The 25,560-nt window shown below is 41.6% G+C and overlaps 1 protein-coding gene across 2 annotated transcripts; it reads right to left on the bottom strand.

The window, feature by feature from the left end:
* Window positions 1-7,111: 7,111 nt before the first annotated feature.
* Glo1 (Glyoxalase 1) lies at window positions 7,112-18,330 on the bottom strand. 2 transcript variants are annotated; one of them, XM_080267363.1, is made up of 6 exons: window positions 18,311-18,330; window positions 16,414-16,516; window positions 14,727-14,950; window positions 10,754-10,824; window positions 9,565-9,654; window positions 7,112-9,298 (listed from the first exon to the last, which is right to left on the bottom strand). In XM_080267363.1, exons 2-6 carry the CDS (start codon window positions 16,486-16,488, stop codon window positions 9,204-9,206), a joined length of 555 nt encoding a protein of 184 aa, XP_080123489.1. In that variant the 5' UTR covers window positions 16,489-16,516; window positions 18,311-18,330; the 3' UTR covers window positions 7,112-9,203. The 2 variants fall into 2 exon arrangements, with proteins under 2 accessions (XP_080123489.1, XP_080123490.1); XM_080267364.1 differs by lacking the exon at window positions 18,311-18,330 and adding an exon at window positions 17,983-18,111.
* Between the last annotated feature and the right edge of the window lie 7,230 nt (window positions 18,331-25,560).

The raw sequence follows: 25,560 nt of genomic DNA, 5'->3' as shown, positions 1-25,560 counted from the left end.
CTAACCCACCCAGCCGACTCTGTCCATGTACCCAACCATCCAACACCATTCCCCTCCCACCCACCCCACCCACCTTGTCCAACCAACCAACCCTTCCTACCAATAGTCTTTCCTTTTTCTGGCTTTCTGTACCCTACCTCACGCTATCTATATGTGGCCAAAAGAAGTAGGATGATAATGATGATGTTTTTTTCTTTGTAGAACACACCAGATCAAAACATTACCATATGCCCATGCTGAGAAAGCCACAACAATTATCCACGGCGTTGACTTCTGCCCTGCTTCACCATCCCCGCCAGTCATGCCACTCCCAACACCCACCCACCCATTTTCTGTGCCCTCTTCTACATTAAATCTTGGGAAAAAATGAATTACACCTTCCCATCACCCTTCATACAATGCACCGTTCAAAGGTTCACTCACACTGCCCTAAGCAGCCACCCATCCCCAGAAAGCTCCATCCCATACATTCATTTCTGCCCAACTTTTATTTATTTTTTTTTATCCCACCTCATCATACACTCTGCCTGCTGACCCATCTTAGCCTATCCCAACCACTCCTTTGCACCCAGCCCCATACACTTTTATACCTACTCCAGCTCCTTCACTCAACCGTTTACGTGCATACAACACACTCATGTTTACAAAACATTCTTTTTCAGTCATGCCCTACTACAGTATCCATTACTATCCTAGTCCCATTCAACTCACTCCCATCCATCCATTTCTGTTTTTCTGGTGGTGCTTATCACCATTTAGTTTAACTTTGGCAAGATTCCTTTTAAAAGGAGGGATTAGGTACAGCTTTAATCAACATCTTCAGTAGAAGAAATCAATCTTGTGTTGAACACCTTCATCCTAGAACTGTAGCAAGAAGTACGTAGAAGCTCATAATCAGACTGAAGGGGTTGTCACTGGAATAGACCTTACTTTTCTTTATGCAGAGGAGGAGGACCCAAAGGCTAGAAGTCCACAAAGTAGCAGTAGTTGTTCCCTAGGCAGTCTGGCTGAACAACCCCGAATCCATAAGGAACGCCACGGCCGAGACCGGGCTTTCCCACAGAGCTCTCAGGGAGTGTATGTTGTGTTGTTGGCGCAGGAGATTGTGTGCAATGCAGTCTTCCATAATGTGCTTAGTAGTATGGGGTGCTGTTTTGCATCCTGGACGGGCATCAGCGACGGAGTCGTCCAGCCTGTTCTGATAACTCACGAGTGCTGGATGATGCCCACATCTAAGCCTGGCCAAGTGGACCCTATCCTCACGAGGGAGGTAGAATTCAGAAGGATGGATATCAGGAGGCCATGCATGCAGCTGTGTGATGTCTTTGAGTGACTGAATGGAGCGGCGAGTGATTTGAGCATGGATATGCTTCTGGAAGCTGGTTTGAGGCCGGCGAAGGGGGAGAGATTACAGTACTTGTGTTGTGTGCTGGATGTTGTTTTGATGTTCCTCAGTGTGTGTGGATGTGCTGCCATGTAGTGTAATGTAGTGGATGGTGTGGGTTTGTGGAGGCTGCGGCAAGAATTTATGTGCCTCTCATGTCTAGATGATCCTTGACTTTGAGGACTTTGGTTTCTTCGTGTAGGTGGTCTCTAGGTGTAGTAGCTGCGCAGTCTGTGATTAGTTTTAGGGTCTTGTTCTGTATGGTCTGTAGGGTGTTGTAGTGTGTTTTAGTGAGGTTAGGAGCCCAAGCAGGGTTTGCATTATTCATCACTGAACGTATATATTGTTTGTATGCTGTGGTAATGGTTTTTGTTGTGTCCGAATGTTGTATGGGTAAGTGACCTTAGGGCGTTGAGTTTTGGTGCTAATTTATTTGTAATGTTTGTGATGTATTGTTTAGATGGCATTGATGTATGTTATACCAAGGAGTGTGTGTGTGTGTGTGTGTGTGTGTGTGTGTGTGTGTGTGTGTGTGTGTGTGTTGTTTATGGTGAGGTGTGGAATGTGATTACCGGTATGTTACTTCTCCTGTCCAGTTTGTGAGAAAGGTCACTGTAGATTTGGCTGGGGCTACTGTAAGTCTCTTTGTGACTTTTTGGTGAACCATTCGTGAAGTGTGTTGAGGTAAGGTTGTAGGATGTGTGCGGCTGTTTGTTTTGGTGTGTACATGTAAGTGTTATGTCGCTGCATAGGAAGCTACAGTATGTGTATTTGCGGTGTGTGCGGTGTGGGTATATCGTGCATGTATAGGTTAAAGAGTGTAGGGACAAAACAGATCCTTGAGGGACGCCGTTTGTGAAGTCTCTGATATGTTCGATGACTGACCGGCAAATATTACCTGCGCACATCAGCCTGCTAAATAGCTTGCCACCCATCTTTTTGTGTTACTGTGCATGTTTGTGTTGAATATTTTGTTTGTGAGGTTGTGGCAAGGGATGGCATCAGAAGCTTTAATGCCTAGTGTGACTAGAAGTGTTCTGTATGGTGGCCTATCAAAAACTCTTTGTGCAAGGTCTGTAAAAAGTTTGTGGAGTGTAGCGGCCTAAAACCATGTTGTGATGGGGCTTTCAGTGACTTTGGAGGGGGTGCAGAGGAGTGTGATGAGGCGGTGAGAGGAAGGAAACGTGGGGCCTTTGTTGGGTTTGGGGTCTTGGGGATAGTGATGATAGTACCGTGCTTCCAGATGTTCGATATTATGTTGTGTGGGTAGCTGAAAATTTTCCTTAAAAAAAAAAAAAAAAAAAAAAAAATCTGAACTCATCATAACAGATCAAATATATCCACTTACATTCAGTGACTTTTTTTTTTTTTTTACTTTATTCATACCGGTATCAAATTATTTTATTCTGCTTATAGAGAGCCTTTCATACTGACAAGATTTATTAAGGCTATCACCAGCACTTTCAGCTCATAGTGTCTCAACTGTGCTAATTAAAGATGAAGAATAAAACAAAATACCTGGATTTACAGAACTGAACCATGATTGCTCTAACTGCGCCTGTACAAGGTTGAAATCTAAAAGAATGGATGCAACTACCTGACGCAGCCTGAACTGACCACTATAAAACACTCTTTGGGCTACACAAGGCCTTTAAGACAGTTGGCTTGAGGCCAGTTCTCACTTAGGCCAAGGCTGCCTGAACTGCTATGGTGGGACCAGACATGCCTTAACCCTGGTTGTAGTGTACTGTGACCTATAAATATAACACTGATTGCATATTCTGTACTACAAAACCATACCAAATTTAATGCTATAATTTACTGTCAGTGTTGTTATGTCAGTGCTGTACATTTACAGTATATCAGTACCGGTACCCGCGTCACATGTCAGTACAGTACTTTCATGGAGGCTACAGCTGTTATACGTTGTCATGTTATGCCATTTCATGTAGTTCTTTTCCATGTCAGTGCTGTTATGCCATGCCAGTGCAGTCATGTCATCAGTCATGTCAGTAGTGTTTAAGTGGTGTCATCATCTCAACTACAGTATATCAGTAGTAATATCATCTAATAATTATCATGTAAATGCTGTCCTGTCACCTCATGTACCATATGTCAAGTCATTGCTGTCATATCATCTCATGTAGGCTATATTATCCCACTGTTGTCATGTCGCATCAGTGCTATCACGTAAGTCAGTTAGCCAGCTTTTAAATGAAAAGGCCACGCAATGTGACTGACCCCACATTCAGGTGTTCTGCCATCTGACTGGTCAAGATTTCCCCCAGACATTCTTCCCACTTAAAGCTTGCCTTACCTATGAGCATCATGACTAATTTAAGGCCACCATACAACCAGGGTAGTGGCAGTCATGCATTAAACCTGCAGAATGCCTTAGGACAGCCACAGATGCTTTACATAATCCTGACCTTAAGGCTGTCTTCCATTTGAGTTTTGTGCATACCAGCTTTGGTTCCTAATTAGTTCATGCAAGAATGTATTCAGTGGACATATAATTTCTTCTTGCTACCTCTGGATAATTTTTTTCATCTTATGAGACTGCTTGTACTGAATACTTCAGAAATCTGTCTATTGGCAGACACCATAATCCCGTACGGGGTGGCCATTTGACTCTTGAGTTATTTGTTTTACAGGGAGGGGCACTAAACCTCCACCAACCCACCTGACATGTAGGGAGCACGTATGGTTTGGTTATGTGGTCACCACCCAGCGTTGTAAATGGTTTATTGGCTTACAGAAAACCATTTGGCTTGTCACTCAATGTAAAGCCACCTGTAACGGAAAAAAAAGCAATAAGTAGTAACAGGAAAGATGGGAGAAATAGGAAGAGAGGAGGACAGGCACAGAAAAAGAATGATAAAGGCTAAGGAAGAAGTAGGCAGCACTACATCAAGTGAGTGGATGATGGTCGCCACCACCTACCACTACTTCAGAAATAATCTCAACAAAGACCACCTTAGGCTGTATGAAGAATTTATATATACATTTTTTAAAGTGAAAATGATGCCCAACACAAAAGGAGTAAGAATTGAAATCATCTCCATATGCCACGGAAGCCGTCTCCTGCATCCAGGAGCTCAACTTCAATAACCCACCACCAATTACTATTGTTGGAAGGCCGCATAGACCCATGTGTCGCATAGTTAACTTTATTTTTATTTCTTCTTACAACTTTACCAATATCACAGTGAAAAGGCTAATGGTAGGTGACTGGGCTGCCAAATCCCATGTTTCTCATGATACAGGCGATTTTCTTTCAATTAAGGGGAGACGTCTGGTTGTGAAAGGGTTCACAAAGGCAACATCTAACCCGGTCAAAACAGTCTCTCGTAGACTAAATACCTCAAACCAGCAAAAACAAATTCATAAGTCTCCCTAGAGCAAAAACAGTCTCAAAGCAACAAATATCAGCAAAAGTCTCCCCTACGGCCAATTTAAAAAGTCTTCAAGCACGGAAAAAAATTAATAATGACATCCTCTAGTTGAAGGAGTGCAGAGATGATGATGATTACTGATGACAGTGATGATGAGCCTTCACCCTTTCCGGTGCTACCATGGCTTGAAATTCTCCAGCAGCACCTTGGGTATGTAAGTGCACAGAGCACCTACTTTTGACCCTAACTGGTGCATCTGGCCACAAAATCAGGAGGTATATCACTGCACCTCACACTACCATACAATCATTTCATCATCATCTTTACTGTTTCCAACATGAAGATGGAGTGACATTCATTTGTTTGTTCACTCATCAAGGCTACAAGAGGCTTGCATGCATCGGCCTTGATAAACTAAAAGCAGCTATTCACCGAGGTGGTTTGGACATGTGGAGAGAAAGGAGAATGAAAGACTGACTAAGAGGGTGTAGGTAGGTGAGGTGGAGGGAGGGAGAGGGAGAGGTAGACCGAGGATGAGGTGAAGGGATGGAGTTGAGAGGTACATGAGGGAGGGGGGCGTGAGTTGGGGGGAGGGTAGTCAAATAGTGGGTGACAGAGCGACTTGGAGGCGTTTTGTCTGCGACCACCCTTTGCGGGATTAGGGCGTCAAGCTATAGATAGATAGATAGCTATTCAAGCTACTTATCTCTAGCATCCTCTCTATTCAGCCCCTTATCCCACAGGTCACATTTGTAAACAATACATGATAATAGATTATCCAATATGAAGGGACAATCTGTGGATGAAACAAATGTGGAACAAAACAGGTAGAGGGAATATTTAGCCTGTGGAATGGATTATGCAAGGGAGTAAGTACTAACAGGAGTGGTGACACATAAAGGACTCACAGATCATCAAAAATTTATTCTCTTCAGTTCCAAAAAGCTATCCCCATCAATAACAAGTGAGCAGCACATTCACACTAACAACAAACATCCACACATTACATTGTCTGTTCATAAACAAACTACACAAATACAGTACATAAATTCCTCACTTAACATTGTCACTTTGTTCTTTGAAACTACCATGGTTAAATGAAGATCGCTTTAAGAGTGGGTTATGTTCCAGCAAAAAAGGCTATATATTCATAATCTCTAATGCTAAAAAATCATCTTCAACTGTGCTAAGCTGTACCATCATATATGGTATACAATACTGAAATTGGTGTATGTCTCATACTAACAGAGATGCGCTAGTGTGAACTGAACATCTAGAGTACTTAATAGTGAACAATGGTGTGTTATGTGAAGTGTTCATATGATGATTAACAGCTTAATACTGTAATGAAAACTGATAAAAGCACATTAAATGAGGAATCACTCAATTAGTAAAAACTAACAGAAAATCCCATATTGTCCCATATGAGGTGCAAAAGCCCAAGACTAAAAGCTACTGTGGGTCAATTCAATAAAATGTCACTTCCCTTACTGGCACTATAGGACTGATAAACCACTAGATAGCACTTGAACCACTAAACCACCTCGTGCCACACAGTAGTTAACCTGTACAACTAACAATTTACACTTAATATTTTCATTACTAATACATTCATGATATATATATATACCTCAGGCCGCCTAAAATAATAATAACAATACCATAACAAAAACATTACTGTAATACACCACAATTTTACCCACTTCTAAATACATCTTATTTTGCATACAACACAGAAAAAAAATAATCTCTAATTCAGCTGTGGCCAAGTATTTCACCACAACCCACACTGGCTCTCAAACATACTAAACGCCATCCATCTACCTCAGTCATGTTCTGCTTCTACTACAGCAATCATACTTGATGCGATTCAATAAATATTTATGTTTCTTGGTAACACTATGCTTACCTGCCATTATCCTTTTGGCGTAATTTATACATCCCTGCAGTATACCTGTATAACAAAGCAAAGGCATATATGAAGATGCTTGACACACTGAGAAAATTCTAGACTGAAACTGGGATGTCTTGTCACTATGGCTGTTTATAGAAAACTGATACAGTACTCAAGAGAGGATTGAGTAAGAAAACTTAGACTGGGAGCAATTCTGAAGTAATGAGATGAGTGGCAGCTGTCAGCACTTATGTCTGCCAATGCTGTGCTTACTGGAGATAAAGAGACAGTCGGTCTGGGGAAAGAAACTGGTGATGTGCGTGGATGATGAGAGAGATGTGACAATATCAGACAAAGGCACAGACATTCTCAATCACCTGGATGACTTTTCTGCCCCCCCTCCCCCCCTATATAAATACCTCCACTGTCATGGGGACAGTGGATGCTGGCAAGTCAAGCACAGATTGAAGCAGTAACTGATTACAGATAAGGAAGAAGAGTATTCGAGGGAGAGAGAGGTGTGTGAAAGTAACGTAGCCAGCAGCTAGTTTCGTCATGGCTATCCCTTAACAAGGGTGTTCCCAGGAAGAAGCAAGGCATCACTGACGCTGATGTCACAAGTGTTAATAATGGGACTGTATAATATTAAACAGCACCAAAACTGTAAATACGAGTGATTTAGTATCTTAGCTGCACTGTGAACAATTATGGTAGCACAAAGGGTGAATATTTTAAAGACTACGTGGTACAAAAATGAATGCAATAATGTTTGAGTATTTAAGCAGGTTTGCAAACAGAGATGGTAGTATGGAGAATCAATTTAAAGACTGGCTGAAAGGAGGAAAAGCATTCATGGCGGAACCAAGAGGTTAGTATAAAAAAGCACTGGAAGACAAATCCTAGGTTTGGCAACAACATACAGCAAATGATGCACAGCCAGTAATGGAGTGATGGAAGCCAATGTTATATATTATACCAGATAACCTGTACTTGCTTGACAAGGGAAGACAGCTCCAATATACATGTTCAAGCAATATGTATGAATCCTTAAGGGCCACTGATCCACTTATGCATCTGGAGAAAGACACAACCCCATCCAATACTGTACTTGACACATGGGCACAGGGGTTTGGGTTGCCTGGAAACCCCCTTTAGCTCCCATTCAATGAACAAAACTTACAATGAGTGCTGTATACACATTTTCAGGCAGAGCCTCCTGCAGAATCACAATACTGTTTCCAATTCCTCCTAGCTCTTTTAACCACTCCTCTGTCCTGCCTCTGAATACTGAACTTGGTCTGGTGGAAACCCTCCTCTTTTAATCCCTTCACTGATTACACAGATTACATTTTCATCAGGCCTTTCTTAGATTATTCTAAGTCAGGATTTAAAGCAGTGAGAGGGTTTAACAAAGGTTCTATAACCCCTTCAATTTGAAAAATCTCTCATATGTGGTACCAATAACATTATAAATGACATTCCCATACTGAAGGGATAATAACTACTTTGCTCCAATGACATATACTGTATCTTATTCTAATGACATTCATAATTTATATTCAGCTCAAGAAAGACTCTTTAAACCTCTTCACTATTAGAGAGCCTTCCTAAACTAAATAAAATAATCTGGAGATAACAATAAAATAAAAAATACAGTACACCCTCAGACTGAAGAGGTCAATCCTATATATGCCACTGACAGGTCTGGGTGTGTCAGGACTGATATGGTTGTGAACAGGTAAGGGTGTGGAAGGAAAGATATGGGTGTGAACAAGAACAGGGGAGGAAGGACAAATATGGCTGTGGAAGGACAGGTATGGGTGTGAACAGGTATTGGTGTGGAAGAACAGCTACAGGTGTGGAAGGCAATTCTGAGTGTATGGTGGCCAGTGCATGTGGAAATTTTGTCGAAGTGGCCGTGTTTTGAGAGCTGTTGATACATGTTACATCAGAAGTGTCAGTGGAGTGGCTTGGAGGACAGATGGACCTGTGAACAGACACATGAATAATGTGGTAGTATAGAGGTGACTATGGTGCTAAAAATTATAATAAGTACCTTGAGACCAGTGAAAAATTGAATCTAGGAGTGTATGAGACAAAGGGGGGGGGATAGTTGTTAATGTTGTTACTGATGCCCCAGGATCATCTGGATATGATCCCAGTGGACTGCAGGAAACCAGGCACTTCAGCCATGTGCTATAAAACATCAAATGCCATGTTGTTGAGGTGTGTCTGTGTCGTGAAAGTGAAGTACATGAATTGAGTGTGTTGTCGTGTGAGGGAGCTGCATTGCAGTGAGGGCACAGTGCACTGCTTGCGAGTTGTTTTACACTGGTACCGAAGTGAGGGCTACTAAGCAGACAGATATACCTGAATGTTATTGTTATGGCCACACTTCACATGAGGCAGTAGCATGCAAGAGAGACAGAGGTCTTTGAAAAAGAACTTGTACTCAAAGTTCCTAGACGCACTTCCAGTGCTCAATTGCTTACATTAATGTAATCATACGGGAGAAAGTCTTCATACAGATTCATTCAAGCTTTATCTCAGCCATGTTGTGTGCATTCAAGATTTCAATCCAGTAACCATCTGGGTCTTGAATGAAGGCAATATTCTTCATCTTACCTGTGAATTTAGATAGTGTTAGCAGTAATAATGATGTATATAAATATATAGAGGTAAGCAATATATTACATAATGCCATCCTAGGCATACAGAATTCCTTGGTGTACAAGGACGAGTGAATGGGCTACTCATGACAATTTTTTTTTAGCTTCTGACAGATAAGGTTTCTCTTAGCTGGACAAAATCTTCAGGTATTGACCTTAAAAACACTACTATTACTAACAAAATCCAGCCTGTCTCAAAGCAAGCAAATGAAATACGCTTACCATCACTTGGTTTTTTGATGAATTTGGTTCCAAGGGATTCAAACCTTTGACACGCCTTCTCCACATCAGGCACCATGACTCCAATATGACCTGGTAATCAAACACATGTTTAGTTTTATATTCATTCTAGACTGAATTTATTCAGTGGTAGGTGGGGGCACTCATCATCCACTCACTCGATGTACTGCTGCTTTCGGGTGCCTGCCCTTTCCTCTCTTCCTTCGTTCCTTCCTTCCTTCCTCCCGACTTTCTTTCCTTCATTTTTTCTTCTACCTTCTGTCTACAGGTGACTCTACACTGAGTGACAAGCCAAGTGGTTTCCTGTACACCAGCAAACCATTTACTACATTGGGTGGTAACCACATAACCAAATTATGGCACCTGGTGGTTTAGTGGGTAGTAAGGTGTTCCAATCAGACTGAGCCGGTGCAGGTTTATATCCAAAGGGTGGTTGGAGTTTATTGCTTACGTAATGACACTCAGGGATGAGCGAGGCTGGATGCTCTCATCACAAATGTCAGGACCAACTTGCCTATCCCCGGGCTACTACATCCATCATGGGGCAACACTGGATTAGATGATGAATGAATGAATGAATAAAATTATTTTCAAATTACATAACCACAATACCTACTGTATAATACCACGATCATTAACTTTGGGTGTAAGCCAAAAGACTATACTGGTACTTGTTTTACTTTAATTTGGCCCAGACTTTCATCCTTTTGCAGCTTATTTCACATATCTCAGTGGCAAAAAAGGGCAATGCTACAGTTCCACATGCTTTCTTTAACACTTTGTGACTAACAACATAGCCTAGTGTTGATCAATTGCTACATTTCAGCATTCAAGACAGAGACAGCGATTTTTGGCTAAGCTGAAGTAAAACAAGTACTGTATAGTGTACTAAGCAGACCAACTATACATAATGACAAGATGCTTCTGCTGTTACTGTTCTTGTGAACACATGATCATCTGGAGGTGAACCCAGTGGACTGCAGGAAACTAGCAACTTGAATTTGGAGCTCCCAATGAGCTTCTGTTGAGGTTATGTTGATGGACAGTATGTACTGTAATAATGTGGTGCATCTATCTATCTGTCTATTATAAGAGACATATTAATCCCTTACATGGTGGCCACAAGCATTTACAATATGTTACTCTAAAACATGGTCCAGAATTTACTTACCAAATCCTCTTGGGTCTGAATTTCCATTGTGATATCCAGTGAAGTTTGGATCAGATTCTGTTCCCCAGTTACTGAAAAGTTAGCAGACAATTAACAAGAGACAAAACATTATAATTTACTAAACTCCGTCATACATATGCATTTCCTTGCCATCTCCTGATGATTTTATTCAGCTTTTTAAAAAATGAAAATTAGGTTTACCTTTCTTCAACTGTTTTACTATTATACATCTTTAAAAAAAAAAAAAAAAAAAAAAAAAAAAAATCATCATCATCCAGACCTCCTTTCCCACTCCAGGGCAGGGTGAGGCACAGCAATGTCCAGACAGCCAAAACTTGCCCAATCCAATGGGCCACTATTCCAATCACTCATCATTCAAGCCCCCAGAATCCTGGCTCTATCGGATATGACAAAAACATTCACCACATTCTGTATCTCCAAATAAATGAATCTGATTGAGTCAATCCAAACGCTGCCACGTTAAAAAGGGGTGCCAAAATCCCTGATCATGCACTTCTCCTCACAACATTCATCCAGCCAGCTCAACCTCGTCAGTTCCCTAGCCTCATCAACTTCCAAACTTCTCTTCCTCACACACTCATCCACCATATCTTTCCACCTTCTCCTTGGCCTACCTCACCTTCTCCCTCCTTCAAATTTGCTCAGACATACCTTTTTCACCACTCTATTGTTATCCATTCTCTCCACATGACCATACAATCTCAGTACACTCTCTTCAATTCTGGTGTCCAACAACTTCCTCACTCCACACCTTTCACGAATCACATTATTTCGTATCCTAACCACTCTGTGCTGCACATACATTCCTCAGCAAATATGCTTTATATATACACCTCTCTCTCTCTCTCTCATTCCCATACATCCATCCATTCATCCATCATCCAATCCTATGTCACCCTATAAGGAGCGTTGGAACCTGTGGCTAGGTAAGTTGGTCCTGACATTTATGATGAGAGTGACCAGCCTCACCCATCCCTGAGTGGCATTACATGAACAATAAACCTCAAACACCCCTTGGATATAAACCTACACAAGCTCAACCGAACTGAAGCACCTTAATTACCCACTAAAACACCAGGAGCCTTAATTTGGTTATACAGTATGGTTACCACCCAGGGTAGTAAATGGCTTCATGATGTTTCCCGTACACTAGGAAACCATTTACTATTCTGGGTGGTAACCATGTAACCAAATTATGGTTATACGATTATATGTTTAAGGATGATGCAGGATTTAGCTGGATATTATTAAACATTAGTGGGTACTCCTGTGGAAGATTCTGTTGGGTTGATAGGTGTAAGAACTGAGTCTTTGATGCATTAAAAACAAGATTACTTTTACCCCGGTCAGAGATACGAGCCAAGTCAGACATTAGGTGTGCCATAGCCTCATCCCTGAGATGGACGTTGTGGGAACCGAATGGAAAGGTGAAGGGTGGAATCAGCGTATAAGTGGATAGCGTTAGATGTACACTTTAAAATTTTTCTGTAGGTGGGGGCTCTCACCGCCAACTCAGTCGATGTAGTGCTGCTCTCGGATGCCTGCCCTTTCCTCTCTTCCTCTCTTTCCTTCATTTTTTCTTCTTCCTTCTGTCTATGGGTGACTCTACACTTAAGTGACAAGCCAAAAGGTTTCCTCCACACCAAGAAACCATTTACTACACTGGGTGGTAACCATATAAACACATTATGGCACCTGGTGGTTTAGTGGGTAAATAAAGCACTCCAACTGAATTGAGCATGTGTAAGTTTATATCCAAGGGGTGGTTGGGGTTTACTGCTCACATTATGCCACTCAGGGATGAGTGAGGCTGGCCACTCTCATCTGAAATGTCAGGACAACTTGTCTAACCCCAGGCTCCTACAGTCCTCGTAGGGGAACACAGGATTACCCGTAGATGATGATGATGATGATGATGATGATGAAGAAGAATACACTTGAAAACTTTTGAAACACAAGATGTTAAGGCAACTGGGCGATAATTAGAGGGTTGGGAATGGTCACTCTTCTTTGGGACATGCTGAATGAGAGCAAACTTCCTGCAAGAAGACAATGTACATGTTGATAGACATATGCGAAAGAGTTTATCTAGGCAGGGTGTAAGTACAGGAGCACAGTTCTTGAGGACAACAGGAGGGACCCCATCAGACCCATTATGCCTTGCTAGTATTGAAGCTAGTGAGGCTGAAAATACATCCAATAGAAGAAATTTCAATGTCAGCCATGAGGAAGTCAGAGGGGGGGAAGTGATGGAGGAACAGCACCGGAATTGGAGGAGCAGGTCTGAGCGAAGAGATCTTTATCAGTAGAAGAAATAAGTACAAAGTCATCAGAGTAGAAAGGAGGAGGGAAGGATGATGAGGTAAAGTTGTTAAAAAGGTTTCTGGCAAGGTGCCAGAAGGAGCAGGAGGAATTCGAGTTGGAGAGTTGAGAGCATTTAGTATGGATGAAAATATTTTTAGCAAAGCGAAGAACAGACTTAGCACGATCCAGGCAGAAACGTCAAAAAAGATGTGATTCAGGGGTGGGTTGGCTCAGGTACCTTTTATAGGTGCTCTCCTTGTTGTGGACAGCATCAGAACAAGCGTGATTTAACCAAAGCCTTTTTGCATTAGTCAATGGATATGAGAAAGGAATGTATGCTTCCATGCCCACAAGAATAACATCTGTAATGTGCAAGGCACACTCAGATGGCTCCCGGCCTTGGAATCAATAATCATACAAGGGAAAATCAAAGAAGTAATGCCTGAGGGCCTCCCAATCAGCAGCTCCAAATTGCCACAAGTGACATTTCTTTGGAGTGTCCACAGGCCGTACTGGAGTGACAGGACAAGTTACGGTACTAAGGTTGAGATCGGAAGAGCCCAACGGAGAGGAAAGAATGACAGCATAAGTAAGAAGGATTAGTTGTACGGAAGAGGTCAAGTACTGTATGTTGGAACTCTCTCCAAGACTGTCAGGGATACGGGTAGGGTGCTGTGCAAGCTGCACTAGGTCATTAAGGATAGAAAAGATGTAGGCTTGTTCACCACGTGCATCAGTGAAAGGAGAGGAGAGCCAAAGGTGATGGTGAACACCGAAATCTCCTAGAATGGAGATTTCAGAGAATGGAGAAACAGATGTGTTCCATCGCAGAAGTAAGATAGTCGAAGAATTTTTCATGGTCAGTAGAATTAGGGGATAAGTAACAGCAGAATTAATTAGTCAGAAAATGACAAAGCTGAAGCCACAGGGTAGAGAATTCAGAAGAATCAAGTTCAGGAACACGAGAGCAAGGTAAGTCATTGCATACATATACACAACAGCCACCTCTGGCTTTGAAATGAGTATAGAGAAAGTAGGAGGATAAAGAGAAGGCTTTGCTATCAGTTGCCTCAGACAGCTGAGTCTCAGTTAAGAGGAGGTGAGGTTTAGAGGAGGAGAGTTGGTGCATAACAGAGAGACTGTTACACGAAAGGCTGCTGATGTTGCAGAAATGAAGAGGGAGTCAGACAGTCGTTCCAGGTAACTCACTGAGTCGTCATCAGGAGAGGGGCGGATGGTGGGGGCATTTACTGTCCTCCACACCCCCTGGGGACTCCGAGGCTTGGTTCAAAGACGCCATTTTTTCACATTTTGAATAGGAAGTTTAGTTGCTACGTAATGTGCAAGTAGTTTGGTGTCGACAGTTAGAAAAACTTATACTGGAGAGTATGCTTGCCTACTCTCTGTTACTGAAACAATGAAAAAGTACAGCAAAGGGGGATGGTCAGGAACTAGTCCCGAGGGCTGATGAAATGAGAGCTCCAGCTCTCTCTGTTATCAGCTTTCCATCCACCTTGGAAGTACTGCCCTGCTCAACTGGTGCTACAGTCTGAAAACTCTCATATGCATCTCTCCACATCAGGGAGTAAGATATAATAGCCAAAAAGTCAAACACTAGCTAGATACAGTACTACCGGTATATACTCACTGGGTTAGTTCTAGAGTGGCTTTTCTGGTAAAGCACCAAGTAGTTCTCTCAGTCTCATCCTTGGGTATATCTTCAGCTGCCTCATATCCCATGAAGTACAAAGAAAATTTCATGGATGGGAAATCAAGCTTTTTGAGAAGCCGCATTCCCATCACCCGAGTGTAGAAATCTAAAGAGGCCTTGGGGTCCTTGATGCGAAACATTGTCTGCTGGAAGATGAAATCCTGCCAGAGAAAAAATTTATTAATATAGTGTAAAACAAATTTCTTGCTAATTAAAAGGATAAACAGAATGGCTGGATTTAACTGAATGCAGATACAATACTCGTATAAAAAACAGAGGAACTTCCATTGGTTGGGTTGGCAGTATGGTATGTGTCTACTAACCAACATTTTCAGTTCTCACACTGATTAAAGTATTGGTACTGGTATGTACTGTTACATTAAGAAAGACTGCCTCATGATCAAACAGAATCCTTAATCCTCTGAATACACTGACATCTCAAGATTTTCCTTGCTATCCTCAGATGGTTTTAACTTTGGATGATCCGATAATGGTAATGGGTTAATGAAGGGTACATCCAACTCCTCCTGTTTGAAACATCTCCCCCAAACTGAATAAAACCTTCTGGTAGCAGCATTTAAAAAAAAAAAAAAAAAAAAAAAAAAAAAAAAAAAAAAGGACAAAGAGTTGTCACTACTGTACAGTACTCATATGTCTTCAAGCACTACCATACTTAAACGACATCAATTTCTCTACTTATACATCATGCACTCCCCTTCAGTCTCTGGGCCTCTCCTATGTTGACTAAGACTGTCTGACATTAGACTGAACTGGTTAATCCCCTCAAGCAGAAAATGGATTTTATATTTCATAGCGGTAGGTGGTGGCGACCATTGTCCACTCACTTGATGTAGTGCTGCCTACTTCTTCCTTAGCCTTTATCATTCTTTTTCTGTGCCTGCCCTCCTCTCTTCCTATTTCTCCCATCTTTCCTGTCACTCCTTAATGCTTTTCTTTCCGTTACAGGTGGCTTTACATTGAGTGACAAGCCAAATGGTTTCCTGTAAGCCAAGAAACCATTTACAACACTGGGTGATAACCATATAACCAAACCATATGTGCTCCCTACGAGTCAAGTGGGTTGGTGGAGGGTTAGTGCCCCTCCCTGTAAAACAAATAACTCAGAGTCAAATGGCCACCCCATACGGGATTATGGCATCTGGCAATAGATAGATAGATAGATAGATTCCTACTATCTTCAGAGTAGAGAGATGGCCTGCAGTCCTAACGGACCCAGGTTCGAATCCCGCCTGGGGAAGGGAACAGTTTAAGGATTTTAATTTCATTAAATCAGTCTTTACTGATCCACCACAAGACCCGCCGACATGTCGTAAAAATACCCCCGCTAATACCAATACACCAGTCCTGTATGAGACAGCCCTAGCATGTATTCAATATGGACGGTGGGTGTTAGCGCCGAAGTGGTGACATGTGGAGGTGTAGGAGGACTACTGGGCCTTGGGATAGGCCACTGCCCCCAAGAAATAGGCCCTGAGCCTTTGCCCAGAGTCGGACACGTAAAAAAAAAAAAAAAAAAAAAGTATATAATATGTATGTATGCATGTTATGTATGTATGGCATATATATATATATATATATATATATATGTATGTTCAGAACTAACCTTTGTGGCAGCATCAGGCTCGGCACAGCAGGCACTGGCCTCACTATGGCTAAGAGCAGTTGCTTCAGTGGCCATTATGGAATTGTTAGCAAAGCACTGTAATCTGAAAAATAAATAACTCATTAATATTTTTTTTTCCTACACTAGGCTACTGACAGACTTCACCAAACTTACTTGTATCTTCTCTCCAATATTTCCACAAAAAATGCTTCTTTAAGATACACTTCAGTAATACTCTCATTGTTGCCCCTACTCAACTTATAGTCCTTCCCTTTTTTTGTGAGTGCATGTGTGTGATTCACTTGTTTTACCTTCACTTCCATTAGAAATTATCAGTTTTACATAAATATACATACAGAGAGAGAGAGAGAGAAAGAGAGAGAGATAAATAGATAGATAGATAGATAGATATACTCCCCAAAATGAGTGAATTACAAGTCATTTTTGGAATTAGCTTACCCTGATTCCATTAGACCCCAAGTAATTCAGTCCTAACCAAAACAAACTCCAACCATACCTTAGCTATCAGCCTCACATTACTCCCCCCCCCAAAAAAAAAAAAAAAAAAAAAAAAAAAAAAACAGAATCAGAAAGCACCTGTTACACAAGAGACCATGACAAAACAAAAGTTACCAGGCAGCAACTGACTGGTGATCAACCAGCGTAAATCTCACAACTCATCCTGGCTGATAAATGGTTCAACTAGAAAATGCTATGCCAGGTCCTTGTCTTACTACTGATTTGATAGAAATGTCACAAATTAAAAGGTGTTTGCACAGATGAGATCTAACTATTGGACACTCCCACAATACAGTACCCAGAATGATTATCAAATGAAACAAGAATACTGCATCCTCTCACTAAACTTACATGCATCATTTCTTGAATGTTTTAACAAATGATCCAACTTCAAGAGAATCATCTTTTAATACACATTACCCTGACTTATAATTAAGATTAATAACTGAACACTGTACAGAGTAATTCATCTTATCAATTACTATGGTTTGCATGTTAATCAAAACCAATACCGTACTGTATATAACTGGCATTATTTCAAAATTACATCCAACTAATGAACCTGGTATTAACATTTACCATTTACTGGGTAATTTATGCAGTTTTAAACAATATATCTTCAAAACACATGTCACAAATGCACTTTTAGTACTTTGTAATAAAGGGTGTGGGAGGGCATTGTGCAGCTCCTCGAAAAGTTTGTTATTGCATCTACACTAAGATCTAGTTCGGTTACGTTAAATTAGGTTTGTTCACTTTAATGCTGACGTAATACCAGACGAGAACAAGACTGGGAAATCTCACGCTACCTCCTTATTTTACTACGGTAAATATGCAAAAATGTGTTTGCAATGAATGCATATGGATTTGAAAGTGCTTAGAATTTTTAGTTTAGTAATGACTATTTATCATTTTTTGTGTCACTTGGATGTAATTCTGAAAATTTTTCATAACCACACCTAAACACTGGATATAATATTAATTCAAAACAGAGAGGGGGAAAAAAGGCATTTGGTACCTATGTAATCCAAGCACAAGATCACTGGGCACCTTTAAGCTTCACGATCACGATTAGCCTTTTCTTACATGAGCGTTGCACTTCAGCTCTCAACTCCTCGGATATGATACGAGGTCTGATGACGATTGGGGTCCGTGACACTGTGTCCTTGGCTTGGCTTGGCTAGGCAGGGGATAATGTTACCAAGAGCTCATCATTGCACGCCTATAAATGCTATTTTATCTGTTACTTCTAAGTGTCATGAGCCCTGTTAATTATACACCCCAGTGATTTATGTCTATGGCCACTTCTGAACCACATTGGGGTATAAATAATTATAATCAGACTAAATACTGAAAAAAAATTTGAAATAATACTCACATACCCTCACCGCTCGGCTGCTTTCCTCGCTGTGTGGTTGATTCGGTCGTCTGCCGCTTTAAAGTCTGTTGTCAGGGTTCACTTTCTCTTCAGTCGAGTAGGAGAAACTTCCCTTTTTCCCAGAATAGATTGAGCGGAAGTACCTAAATAACTCAGTGACTAATTAATTCCCACCACAGACATGAAACTTCTCAAATATATGAGTTTGACCTTGCAGCTGATAAGTTTGTACAGTTGATTAAAAGGAGGTTTTAAAAATTGCTCTCACCCCACGAAGCCCTCAATATACTGTAGTAGGAAAATATTAAGCCCCAAAAAAGCACGACGGAAATACCAAGAAAAGTGAAAATGGTGAAACGTCTAAAGGCGCGTTAGCATGACCTATAATCCTCATTTAGCTCTGTTCATTTGAAGGGTTACCAAAAGCAATAAATCGGTAGAAAAACATTAAAGAAATATAATGAAATGCAGTAAATACACATGAACCACAATGGAAGCACATTGTCCACGTGCCATCCTCGAATGGTCATGGTCATCGGCTGTCCACTGGCTTCGTGAAATTTTCCGGATTCCAGACAGCCGCTCGTGTGACATCACCGTAGTGTTTGACGTCAAACAATAATTCCTAACTTCAGAACAGATGAGTGGGGCTGCTAGACATGTTTATAATCCGTTTATCCTATAAGGGCTGCTATAAATGTTTCAACACACGCACCACAAAGCCAGCAAGAAGACAGGGCGTGCGTGCTGGGCAGTCCCCAGGCCCTGTCTTCCCGTTACTATTTTTTAGCCTACACTCCACTGACAGGGCTAATGTATGGCCCGACTTGCACTATACTGTACATGTAGGTGCAGGAAATCTTTAAACAAACAACAACTTGAATAAAATTCTCACCTATAGCCAGAATTTAATATTTAATGCTGGATAATGGCGGTATATACTGTTTTAGTATATTCCCAATGCAGAACGATGTGCGTGGTTTTCAGTTTATCCCGTGTTCCACTTGGAATGCCGTCGGCCTGTATTCAGATATATATATATATATATATATATATATATATATATATATATATATATATATATATATATATATATATATGTGTGTGTGTGTGTGTGTGTGTGTGTGTGTGTGTGACTTCAACCCATCAGTAACAAATAATTTGGATGGAAATCACACGCATAAAAAAATCTTACTAAATCTAACCTAATTGTTTAACCAGCCTTTGCTCATAACTTTTGAGTCTTGGTAAGGTAAAAATCTGCTGTGGGAGATCAGAAGGGACTGGCCATATGGTCATTTGGGCCGACTTGCACGCTTTTTTCCATTTGCTGTCAGATTAACGTGATGCGTTTTTTTTTTTTTTTTTTTTTGATAAAATTTCTTCTTATCAGTCAGCGCAGGGACTGTTCATATTTTTTATACCACAGCACATAGAAAATGCAAGAACATACAGAGGTTGGGGGAGTGGACTTTCTGACCACCACTTGGTGGTGGTGAAAGTCAAGGTGCAAATGAAACTGAGGAATAGAAAGGAAACACAGGAGGAAGTAGTTCATACAAGGAGGGTAGAAAGGTTGCAAGAGTATGGATAAAAGGCAGCATTTAAGAGAGAAGTGAAGGAGCGAGCTGCGGTTGGGTAAACATGATTTGGAGCAGATTTGGGACGTGGAATGTGTGTGCAAAATATTCACGGAAGAAATTTTTGCAGCGTGTGAAGTGGTGTGTGGGGAAGAGAAGACAAAAGGAGGTGCAAGGAATAGCATGGTGGAATGAAGAGATGGGACAGGTTGTGGCACAAAAGAAGAAAGCATATTGTGAGTGGATGGGAAACAGGGGCGCGGAGGAAGTTGAGAGACGGAAGTGTTAAATGTAGAGAGGAAGAGACAGGTGAAAAGATTTATAAGAGAGGGTAAGAAAAGTGGATGAGGAATTTGGAAGGATGTTGTGTGTAAAGTGGAGGGAATATATGAAAATGTTCTGGAAAGAGGTAGAGTTAGAGTGAAAAAGAAGTTGGTCGGGAAGTGAAAGATAAAAATGATAGATTGCTTGTGAAGTAGGGAGAAAGGTGAGCAGATGGAGAGAACACTCTGAGGAATTGTTGAACATGGAGAATGACAGTAATGCGCATATAAGTGGCTGAGGAATGACTGGGAGAAGGTGGGAGGTGAGAAAACAGGAAGAAATCAGTAGGATGGAAGCTGTGGAAGCAATGAAGACAGTCGAAATGGGGAAAGCCTCAAGGAACTGATGGAGTGTGTGGTGATTTGCTGAAGTAGAATGGATGTGGAAAATGTGCAGATTGACCTGGGAGGAATGTAGCCTCCCGGAGGATTGGAAGTCAGGTATAACTATTCCCCTGTGCAAAGGGAAAAGGGAAAAAGAAGTGTGTGATAATCATAGGGGCATTTGTCTTCTTTGTGTGAAAGGAAAAGTATATGACAGGATACTTACTGACAGAGTTAGGGATAACAGAGGAATTAGTTGGAGAAGAACGGGGAGGTTTTAAGAAGGGAAGAGGTTGTGTAGGTCTTTTGTGGAAAAGTTTCTAGAGAAGGGAAAGAAGTTGTATGCGGCCTTCATGGATTTGGAGAAAGCATATGACAGGGTGAATAAACAAGGAATGTGGAAAGTGTTAAGAACATATGGAGTAAAAGGGAAGTTGTTGAAAGCCGTGAAGAGTATGTACGAGGGTGCCAAGGCTGCAGTGCGTGTGGACAGTGAACTGAGTGAATTTTTGTGTTTGAAGGTTGGATTGAAATAACGATGTGTCATGCTTCCATGGTTGTTCAGTCTGTAAATGGATGGGGTTATAAAAGAGATACAAGGTAGGGTAGTGGATGTTGGAGCGGCCCTGATGAGAGAGGGCAGTGTGTGGAAACTCCCTGTACTGTTGCTTGCAGATGATGCTGTGTTGTTAACTGAAGACAAAGGGGAGCTGCAAGGCTTGGTGAATGTGCTTGGGAAAGTGTTTAAGAAACGGAATCTAAAGGTAAATATAGTGAAGAGTAAAGTTAGGGTCTTCGAGATAAATGAAGTCACTGAATGTGCCAGTGAGGTTGGGTGAGGAGGAAATGGAAAATATGAGTGCGTTTAAGTACTAGAGCAATGTGATGAATAAGGATGGAAGTTTGGAGGGTAATATGCTTGGAAGGGTATAACAAGGAAGAAAGGTTGCTGGTTCTTTGAAGGCAGTGATAAGAAACATGTAAGTGAGCATGGAAGTAAAAAAGTTGCTGCATGACAGTATTGTGATACCAACTCTAACGTAAGGAAGTGAAGCTTGGACCTTGTTGGAGGGACACAAGCCAAGAGTGAGAGCAGTGGAAATGAGTTATTTAAGAGGAGCATGTGGAGTCACATGGAGAGACAGACTGATAAATGAGGATATAACGGAGCATTGTGGTGTGGATGTGATAGAAAGCGTTAGGAGAAAATACACTGAGGTGGTTTGGCCCTATGGAGAGAATGGAGCGCGAGAGACTTGCGGGGAAAATGTATGGGAGGTAGAGGAGGCGGGAGAGGGAGGGGGAGGCAAAGGATGAGATGGAGGAAGGGATGGAGTGGAAAGGTATATAAATGAGAGAGGTGGGTGAGCTGGCAGAAGGGTAATGAAATGGCGGGGGCAGGGCGACATGGGGACGATTTGTTTGTGGCCACCCCTTACAAGATTAAGGCGTCTGGCAATAGATAGATAGATGGACACAGAAAATTTTACTTTTAACTGCGAAACTTGACTCTAGGCCACGCTGGTAGGCAGCATAATTGAGTGGTGGTAGAGTGGAAATAACATGAGTGAAGGTGTATCGGAGTGGTGATAAAAGGATGAGAGAGAACTCATGATAAGCCACAGATAATGGTGTGTCAGAGGATGCCAAATTAACTCCAGGAAGCAAAAGTAGGATACAAAACTTAAAAGTTCATAACTGGCCACAGATAATGCAGCATGATAACGAAATTAGACCAGGATGCAGAAATCAGTGGATATACGAACGTGATAATTCATGACTGGCCACAGCTAACGGAATGTCCAAATATATTTCTCTACTGTTTTCTCTCTTCCTTAACGCTTTCCATTCGAGCCACCCCCTCCTTCCCATCCCACTTACTTTCTCTACTTCCCACTCTCAGTTATTTTTCTCCCTTTTTACCCACTATAACTCTCCTTACAACTTCGCCCAGCATCATCCCCACTCATTCCCTCCCATCTCACTTCCATTACTCGGTCCCTCCCTCTCTCATTCACTCAACCCACTCCAACTTAGCTCATATCTCTGACTGGAGTAAAAGTAATCTTGTTGATTTTAATGCATCAAAGACTTAGTTCTTACACCTATCAACCCGGCAAAACCTTCCACAAGAGTACCCACTAATGTTTCATAATATCCAGCTCAATCCTGCATTTTTCTTAAACATACATGAGGTTTCATTCTATCGGGATTTATCTTGGAAAGATCATATTACCTTTCATGTAATATCTGCTTCCAAGAGGTGTGCCAAGTCGACTCTGTACCTTCTTTACCCCTGCACAGTTGTTGACTTTATACACGGATTTTATTCTCCCATGTGTAAAGTTCAACTCGTGTGTGAGGAGGCTCCCCACAAGCAGCTCTTCTTGGTAGGGTGGAGTCAAAGGCTTTTGGAAGTTTTCATCTCATTAACTCTCCTCCTCATACTGGCTCCCTTCAACCTCTGTCTCGTCGCAGCACTGTTGCATCTTTATCTCTTTCTGTCACTACTTCAGTGGTCACTGCTTCTCTGAACTGTCTGCTTGCATCCCTCCATCTCTACGACAGGCGCGTATAGCACCCGTCTAGCAGCAAACTCCCAATCATCCCTTTTCTGTCCAGCTCTCTAATGCAAGAGTTAACCGTTACTCCCAGTCCTTCATTTATGGAACAGGTCAACTCTGGAACTGTTTCCCTCTATCTGTATTTCCTATATCCTATGATCTCCAGTCTGTCAAATGCAGTGTGTCCAGGGATCTCGATATGAATGGATCTTGAATTTGGCTATCTTTTGTATCGTTTTCTTTTTTTTCTTGGAAGGAACGGTTTGCGGACTCCTGGCCTTTGGTTCCTTCCTCCTTGCATTTAAAAAAAAAAAAAAACACTCCATCCCTTCTTGTCTCCTGCGCCACCGCTCTGTATATCCACTCCCTTTTCCCCCACCCCCAGTCACTTCTTTCCATTCAGTATATCCCCTCACTCTTTTATCACTCATTGTATCTCATCACTCTTTTCTTCCCATAAGCCCATGTTCTCACTCTTTATCCAGTCATTATACCCCCACTCCCTTAACTCTTTCCTCCCCCTACTTTACTTACTTCCCACTCGCTCCCCCTCCCACGCAAACTCAATTAGCTCCTCCCCATACAAACTCATTTAGCTCCCCCCACACAAACTCACTAGCTCCCCACTCCCCATACACTCATTCACTGTTACCCACCAGCTCACTCCCTCAATCAGTCACTCACTTTTCTTAGACATCAATATTACTGGTCAAAACTCGGGGACCAACACTGAATAGCATACCCCATAAGTCTTACTAAAGCCAGGTGATACAGGTGGCTTCGCAGCACCTCTTCCTTTGCGATTTATTTTGCCTATTACACCTTAAACTTTTCCTGTATGTTATTTTGATCTTTTTAATATCGCTCGTTTGCATTCATGACACTGCAGAGGTTACTAAGGCATAGCTGTCAACAAAAATCGCTAAGGAAAATGTGCTACGAAATCCCCAAATGATGACACAAGAAGTGGTAGTACTGTACATCCGGTAACCCTAAAATATTATTCCCAGAGCCTGACGTAACCCCAACACTCATACCTCGTGCTGTGCCCTCCTTCCGTTCTTGACGTGTGTGACGGTTCCAGGGAGTCCACAGACTTCCTTTTTCATCATCATCAACGTCATCTCTCTCTCTCTCTCTCTCTCTCTCTCTCTCTCTCTCTCTCTCATTGCAAGCTAGTTGCTGGATACTCTCTTTGAATGTTGGGGGTGGGGGGTCACAACCCAGCCTACGGCATTATTATTGTATTAATTTCTCTATACTCGTACCAAGCATTATTAATTGCCGTATGGCCTCGGCTTTTGACGTATCCCCGTGATCTTGATCTTTGATTCATTACCAGCCGCGATGGCGAAGCTGGTATTGTGTTCAATTTGTCTGTCTGTCCTTCTGTCTGTGTTTCTGTAAGCACGATAATATCGCAGCCGCTTAAGGTATAATGAAAAAAAAATACAGGTGTGTAGTAGGGAAAAAATCGATCACAAGTTCTAAATTGGTGAAAGTATGTCAAGGTCTATCTGTCTGCTACCACAATAACTTCGCAACCGCTCAAGATATCATCACAGAAGTTTTTTTTTTTTTTTTTTTAAAGGTGTGTAGTGGGGATGAAAATCTCCTACGAGTTCGAAATTGATGAAAGTAGGTCAAGATCTGCGTGTCTTACCACGACAACTTCGCAACGGCTCAAGATATCACCACAACTTTTTACAGGTGTACTAGGGATGAAAATCTACGAGTTCGAAACTGGTGAAAGTAGGTCAAAGTCATATTCAGAGTCGCGCTAGATAGGTATCGGCTCAGGGCTGATGTGGTTTCCCCCTTGAGAGGGCCTTTAGTTGTTTTTAATATAGAATTCTTTTATTTACTGCCTTATCCTCAACCCTCCAACGGAATTTGGCCATAATGAGAGTAAAATGATCTAAGATGACCTTGTTTTGTGACTTTGACCTTTGGTCAATTGTTTAAAGAAACAGTAGTTTTACTTTTTGGCTGACCCTCAACCCTTCTCCCAAGTCTGGCTAAAAATGTATCAAAACTGCTACACCCATTTTGTTAAAACCACTGAGCTCTATTGTATGGAGAGGTTATCTCCGCCGCGGGCGTGTGATTTTGGCCGCGATATTGAAACACCAGCACTCAAATTCAAATACTTCATTTCCACTAGGCGGTGGTTATTAATAGATACACTCGTTGCTTATCATACAAAAACATATATGGATTACGTTTTTTTTTTTTTTCCCGCCTAGTTCAACGAATGATATCGGATAGCCAATGAGTATAAAACAACGCCATAAGTTGCTGCACGGCACTAAAGCAGAGGAAGGTAATGGCAGAAAGGGAAAAGATAGTGTGGTATTAACGTTGAAATCATAGTGATGTTGGAGCTATTTTACGTCGACGTAATGCTGTTGAAATGGTGTGGGAAGTCCTTAGACTATCCATGTAATGAAACCGAATGT

This window comes from Coenobita brevimanus, chromosome 23 (genome assembly GCF_032717465.1).
Source record: "Coenobita brevimanus isolate Jiangsu-jjx chromosome 23, ASM3271746v2, whole genome shotgun sequence".
In the NCBI taxonomy this organism is placed as follows: domain Eukaryota; kingdom Metazoa; phylum Arthropoda; class Malacostraca; order Decapoda; family Coenobitidae; genus Coenobita; species Coenobita brevimanus.
Note: the sequence above shows the minus strand (reverse complement) of the source record. Positions and strands in the feature narration are given on the sequence as shown.

Excerpts from the sequence above, each read along its gene's own strand:
- Glo1 (XM_080267363.1), bottom strand. The coding sequence starts at position 16,488 with ATGGCCACTGAAGCAACTGCTCTTAGCCATAGTGAGGCCAGTGCCTGC. Across the intron at positions 14,951-16,413 it reads AGCCTGATGCTGCCACAAAG|GATTTCATCTTCCAGCAGAC; the intron begins GTTAGTTCTGAA and ends TTTCTCTGGCAG. Across the intron at positions 9,299-9,564 it reads CATCAAAAAACCAAGTGATG|GTAAGATGAAGAATATTGCC; the intron begins GTAAGCGTATTT and ends CTAAATTCACAG.